The 6783-nt window shown below is 43.8% G+C and overlaps 1 protein-coding gene across 8 annotated transcripts in view; it reads right to left on the bottom strand.

Moving 5' to 3' along the window:
• Positions 1–164: 164 nt before the first annotated feature.
• OSBPL1A (oxysterol binding protein like 1A) overlaps positions 165–6783 on the bottom strand; it is a 230944-nt gene continuing 224325 nt past the window's right edge. For all 8 annotated transcript variants that reach the window (XM_028098294.2, XM_088019584.1, XM_088019586.1 and 5 more), the window contains 4 exons: positions 6660–6776; positions 6111–6234; positions 5011–5101; positions 165–1366 (listed from right to left, as the gene is read on the bottom strand). In XM_028098294.2, coding sequence (XP_027954095.1) covers positions 1264–1366; positions 5011–5101; positions 6111–6234; positions 6660–6776 — 435 coding nt within the window. In that variant the 3' untranslated portion in view covers positions 165–1263. The remainder of the gene's footprint in view (positions 1367–5010; positions 5102–6110; positions 6235–6659; positions 6777–6783) is intronic.

Genomic DNA, 6783 nt, shown 5'->3' with positions numbered 1-6783 from the left:
AGCGTCTGCCTTCGGCTCAAGTCGTGATTCCAGAGTCCTGAGATCGAGCCCCGCATCGGGCTCCCTGCTCAGCATGGAGCCTGCTTCTCCCTCTGCCTGCCACTCCCCCTGCTTGTGCGCGCTCTCACGAATAAAATCTTAAAACAAAAACCACACTTCTTGGGAACATTCTAAAGCCTTTATTTAGCATCAGGTAGATTATTTCATTATAACACTTGTTAACTTCAAGACGGCAATTAAAATAATTTACTGGCAGCTACCTAAAGCCCCTTGGAGCAAGATCTCAGTCTGGGGTTGGGTGGATAAATACCGTAAGATTAATGTACCCCAATTAAAGGGGCAAAGCTACTGTACAGGAGGTCTCCATACATAAAGTACACAGGTGCTTTGCAAACTTGAAATGCACAAGACCTCCTTTTATAGTTTGGTACTTATAATACATGAGTGCAACTTAATGTCCTTGGTGGCATTTGCCACAAAGTTGACACATTTAAAAAGGTTTGTCATTATGTAATGATGGTGATTAGAATCTATTTCTAGGGCATTTTTGTGAATTGCTAGATTTATACGAATTTTCAATTCAAACACCTTTTAATTCTAAGGACTTGATTACAGAAAATTGTAAAAATAAATTTAGAGCACTAAAGTGAAATACCTTTTCCAGTTTAATTCTTTAGAGTTTTCAAATCAGGAACACCTGTTCTGAATATTCAGGTACTTTTTCTTTTTGGAGGTGGGAAGGGGTAAACTGGAGAGGATTAGTATGAAGAAAAGCCATCTTTTTAAAGTAGTCTTTACAAAATGACATAACCTTCTCTGCATTTGAGCACATAAACATTGTATAGAAGAGTTCTAAACATTTCAAAGTTACATCTAAAACATTCAAGCATGACGGCATAAAAATATGCAAAGTAACTTGATTTGGGATTACTATATAATTCCATAAAGCTAAAGGTACAGGTGGGTATAAACCTTCAGTAAATATGGCAATAACCACCATAAAAAGCATATTCTCCACACCGTTTCTCTTACCTCTATAAAACAGTATTTCAAATCAGTAAGTCTATTTGGATAGCAAAATTACCCATTTTTCCTGACTTTCATCACCAATATCACCTTATGCCCTAACTTTTGTTGGGTGAAATGCAAGTTATCTCATGAGCGTTTTTTCTTAAAAGATGAGTAGAAACCAAGGAAGAAATTTAAAAACATAGGTTTAAGACTTATTTGTAGATTAGCCAAACACCCTGACTTGTCTGCACTTTAATAAATGTCAGGCAGATTGAAGTAGTTTCTGTCCCAGTAGCTGCCCGAGTAAAGCCAGTCCTGTGCTCCATTGTAGGGGTTAGGGCCTTGATGGAACCACCTGTTTAAAGAGAAAGGACAAGATTGATGGGGGGGAACCTGCAGTCACCGGGCTCCTGCCACCTCACTAGCTCCTGTAGCAATTCACCTCACTCGAGTTAGGGATTTCCAGAGAGACTTTCAAAGAAGTCCTGCCATTTTTAGAGCGCACCTATGTAGAATAATATTACAAAAGATGTAATGATACCACACAAAAGGTTTATGGATGTTCCCCTAGCATGTGGCAGGAGTGCTCAGCAGAAGTAACATCCTCTGTCTAGTAGGGGCGTAAGAACCAATCTATTTGTCTGACGTCCTCTAGCCTCATTCCTTATCTTCCACCAGAAGGCTTTTTTTTTTTTTTTTTGGTAAGGAATTAGGGTAAGGAAATGAACTTTTACAACATACCTACAGTAACATGGAAAGTACCGGATTCAGAGTTAATGCCCCCTAAACTCAAAGTGGGAGTGGAATGTCAGAGAAGTTAAATAACTTGCCCAAGCTAGTAACCGGTATCAAACTTAGGCTTGATTTTAAAGACCATGATTTTTAAATCTACTCTGCTACACCGAATCCACTGAAATTACTCCTAATCTTCCTGGGTCTCCATTTCCCTCATGCTAATATGGCTTCTTAGGTTGCACCTTGCTGTTAACATCCCGATCGGTCTTTAATCCTGCAAAGAGCTGCTCTAATCATTTCCTTACCCTTTAAAACCACCACCTCGTTCCCACAGTCCCAGCTTCCTTCAGGTAAGGGAAATGCAAAATGACTTGCTCAAAAGGTTCACAATTAGAGTCACATTTTCTAAGTACGATTTTGCTTTCAGAGTAACATTTGTGAAAAAGTTTCACAGGTGTTTTCCATTCTTTCTAAAAAAAAAAAAGTCAGCAGCAGCTTAACTATTCAAATGAGTTTCGGTGTGTTTGGTAAGTCCCCAATGCTCCTATTACCCCTACAGCAGCACAGAATGCCCTTAGAGAAAGAAAGGCAGATTCCTTGAAGGATCACATCGTAAATGCCCATTGGACCACACTTTCTAGACTATTAATATCTAAATTCTCTATTTAGCTTTTGGGCTTTTTTCCTAATTAGAAAATTTAAGTCTACTTTAAATGATCAAGATACATCCCATCTGGTTAACCAGACTGGAAATATATTAAACCATTATTTGATCAAAGTCAGAAAATTCTGTCCAGTAACTTGAAGTATATAGTTACACTCCTTTTGGTCCCCAAAGTCCAAGCAGTAAAAGCACTTTTGTTAGTTAGGCTTAGCAAAGTCAAGCGCTTCAGAAAAGCAGACACATCAAAATCAAGGTAATAAGAAATAATTTAAAAAATGAACCAAGCCTCAGGCCACGTGCCACGGTGTAAGCAAAATTCTCTAAAGACCATGTCTAAAAAAATAAAAAATACCACGTCTGCAACCACAGCCTCTCTTCGAGGCTGCGTGCCCTTGGAGAGAGTCCAAACACTGTACCGAAGGGGAGCACCTCAGAGTCAATGGTCTGATGTACAGGACCAGAGTTTCCTTCAACTGCTAGTTCTCCTGATTTTGAGCACTCGTGTCTAGAAACCTCTGCTGCTATAATCCTACCCCTCCCACACATACCAAGAAGCCCCAGTTGATTCGTCTTTCTAAACACACACACACTGGAGACAAGCATGGGTAACGGGGAGAAGAGTAAGGTTTCCTTGCCACCACCTCTTATTTAACATTTGTGGCTCTCCAGAGTCCGTGGGTCTATATCAGTAAGAGCAGTCTATCAAGTCTGAATTCTGTACACTGCTCAGACTGTCCGGGAGACACCCCGCCAACATTCCTGCCTCAACACATCCCCCGCCGCTGCCGGCCCCGTCCCCACTTCAAACCCTGTCCTCACTCAGTCGTGAGGGTGCCTCTGGGGAAGGAGGTCAGGATTACAAGCGGCATTTTCACAGCAGGGACCCCAGTTTCCAGCCTGAAAAATTCTGGAGCCTATACTCTCTTCCAGTAAATCCTATATCAGCAGGAATATCAGCTTTAAGTGTGGAGGAATTTGGGACAGATTCTAGTAAGTCTCTGGGTTGGATTTCTCCAAAGGCTAGTTAGCGCCAACCAGCAGAAAATGTTCCTTTACAAACCGCCCTGCCTCACCTCAAGCTGAACACATCACCCATCCTGAGAAGAATCCAGTCAGTGAACGTGCACCCTCCTTACAGCCACTAAAAAAGAGCTCAAAGCAGATTCTTTTGACAAAGAGTCAGTGGGATCATTTCAAAACCACGGGTATTCACACAGGCGCTACTGATGCTGGGAGCGCCGTGGAGGAAAGGCCTGAAGGGGTAGCTCCCGGGCGCAGCGCCGGGTTGGAGCTCCATGCTACCACCCCGCGGTCTGAAGCTCACTGCTCTCTCTACCATGGGGCTCTGACAGTAAACATTCTTAGGGGACTTTGTACTTACTTTGTACACCTGAAAATGTGACCAGAAAAATAAAGGAGTTAATAAATAGCAATACAGTATAGAAGTGGGGTTTCTGCAAAAGAGACTAGAAATAATGATAAAATGAATCCAATCTTTTCAAAGGGATCGGAGGGGAGCGTGTGGCTTCGCCTGCAGGACTGATGGAGGTGGAGGCTCTAGTCAGAGGTCTAGGGCTCACTGGTTGTGTGTCCTCGAGCAAGTCTCCAAGATGAAATACATCAGCATTTGTTTTCCTCTGAACAACGAAGGGATTTCTAGACCACTTTCAAACGGTATTCCGTGCAGGCCTAGGGAGCCAGGGTCTGTGCAGGGTGGGAGAAGGTGAGGACCGGGGCTGTCCCGCATCCCGTCCCCTGCCCCCTCTCCAACCACGGCAGCTCGGCCTCCATGAGTTCTGTACTTGCAGACTCTTTATGCATTCACTGGAAAAAGAGATTTTTAACCCTAACCAAGCCCCAGAATCACTGGATTAGATGAAATCTAAGGTCATTTCCTAGCTGTAATTATCTTTTCCCAAAATGCAAAAGGGCTACCAAATAATGTCTGCTGAATGTTTGCAAAAGTACGTCCGTATTGCCTCTACAAGGGCGACAATGGTTCTATTATGTGATATAAATTTAGAAAATGTTTTTATTCTATTCCTGTTTACAAGTGATTCTATTACTCAATAAAAAGTCACTACGCAACTCCGGACTCTTAAAAAAACAAAATTTCCAAAGCTAAGAAATTTTATGGCCCACTTTCTATTTCTGAATGGAATCCAAGATGTTACTTTATACAAATCGTATTTCTGTTGCATGTCAAGTCCCGTGTTTGGAAGAGTAAAGGCACTGTCTAAATATCCTGGATACACGTAGTAGCAAATGGCTCTGTGCATTTACTCACGTATACTATAAGCAGGTGGCTCTGAACCTATTTTTGTGCCAAAATCTGTCATTCCGGATTTTACTTTCCCTCTTACAACAAGGACAGGACAGGACTTCGCCAGACATGGAAGGTAGACGGTTTGCTTAAACCACTTACCTGCATCAATCGTGTGGGACTGTTTTAACCTTAATTTCCAAATAGCCCTTTTCCTTTGTCACACACGCAAGTCTCTCAGCTTGAATACCTGGAGGAAGTAGCTTCTCTCTCCAGTCCTGGGGAAGCTCTGCAGCCCAGCGCCCGCCCCGCCCCGCGGCCTGGGGGCCACACGCACCTAGTCTTCCAGTCCTCCTCGGACTTGGACCTGTTCTTGCGGGCTGCTCTTTGCTTTTCCTCCAGTCGTTTTTTTTCTTCACTAGCTTGATCTAAGGTACAAACATGAGTGGAAAACCAGTTATTCTACAAGTAGAGACTGCCGGGCACAGTAACGTTACAGAGAAGCATCACCCACATGCATTCACATGATCTCTCCACCTTATTAGAAAACCAACATTACATTAAAATTTTAACACGTAGCCAAGGAAGTAAGAGGCAGAGCTGGCCCTCAAGACCCAGTCGTCTCCTTCTACAGTCTCACCCTTAACAACCTCTGTACTTACCAAAACGACCTGCTTATTCTTAAGGCCAAAAAAATTATGTTACAAAAGCTTCAATGAAAAATTGGGTGGAAAAAACAATAAATGCAGGATTTTTCTTAATCCTTGGTGAGACCTCATAGAGCTCCTTCACATTCCAGTCATAAGAAATTCAAACAGTTTTCCAAAATCCTGGTGCACTGTCTCACTGGTCATTCATGATCACTCAGATAGGGACTCTCGACCTCAAGTGGCCCCACACACACCTCGCGCCGCTTGATTCTTTGTGGGGCCGTCCCGGGAGCTGCAGGACCTCTGGTGGCATCCCGGCCTCTAGCCACTAGATGCCAGCAGCAGATCCCCAGACATGACAAACTCTCCAGACATGGCCACACATCCCCTGGGGGTAAAAACTGTTTCCCTTTTGAGAACCACTGAATTAGAAGAAACGTAACACCAGGTAAAAATGTTATAATTAACCAAGGCCACGCTCTTCTTTGAGGCTCACAAGGTAGTATTTAAGTTCTGAAATATACAGTGAACTAATTAGTATCTAGTTTCAAGCTGATAATGATGCTAATTCTTTTCTCAAATTCCCCTCTGACATTTAAGATCTCTGGCCATATGTAGTATATTAAATTGTCAGGGAGGGTCACTGAAGTAATGAATCTAAATGAAAGCTAATTACAAAAAATCTCTCAGAGAGATGACATATGCTTGTCCACAAGATGCAAACACTCACAAAACCTCCTCCCCGCCGCAAGTGAGGCTTCACCGTTACCCCTCGGCCGCTCGTTACCTATCTCTCCATTCTCCATGGCTCTGATGTCAGGTCGCAACCTGCAGTCTGTCTTAGGAATCACACTCTCCATGTCTTTGTCTACTTCATTCAAAACCATTGCAAAGCTAGTAAAATTATACATCTGAAAGGCAGCAAAATGTCCAAATTAACACGTAGCAAGGCATAAGGCACCCTGAAAACCCCCGAGGACAGCAGGACTTGACAAAGGCCTCCCACCATCTTGCGGGGATGAAGACCAGCCTTCTCAGACCAGTCTTAGGTTTTCATCCACGTGTGCACCACCCACGAGTGCTGGTCTCAAAGAAATCTCAGAGCGGGCCACAGAGATAACTATCCTCCGACCCTGTCAACCTGAAGTGGAACTAGAACCAAATCATTCTTTTTACTTCATTAAAGTCAGTACTTGCTGGATCTGGGGGGCCCAAGACTCAAGTGTCTGCATCCCCGTGTTTGCTGAGAGCCAGTCCTGCTCCAAGTTAGGACTGAAGAAGCCGCCCTCGGGGCAGAGTACGGGCAGCGAGGCCACCTTCACGGGGCCCACCTCACCTGGGCGGAATTTGGAGGCCGTGGGGCTATTCGCCACAGGAGAGCACTGCCAGGGATCACAGACACGCTCTCAGAGTCGGGCATTGGCATTTCGTCTGACTCCTCGGAACTGCTCATCTGGAAG

Source organism: Eumetopias jubatus, unplaced genomic scaffold (genome assembly GCF_037043125.1).
Source record: "Eumetopias jubatus isolate StellerSeaLion01/CBP00866 unplaced genomic scaffold, mEumJub1_p1.0 scaffold_16, whole genome shotgun sequence".
Classification (NCBI taxonomy): domain Eukaryota; kingdom Metazoa; phylum Chordata; class Mammalia; order Carnivora; family Otariidae; genus Eumetopias; species Eumetopias jubatus.
This window is presented reverse-complemented; position numbering and strand designations above follow the sequence as displayed.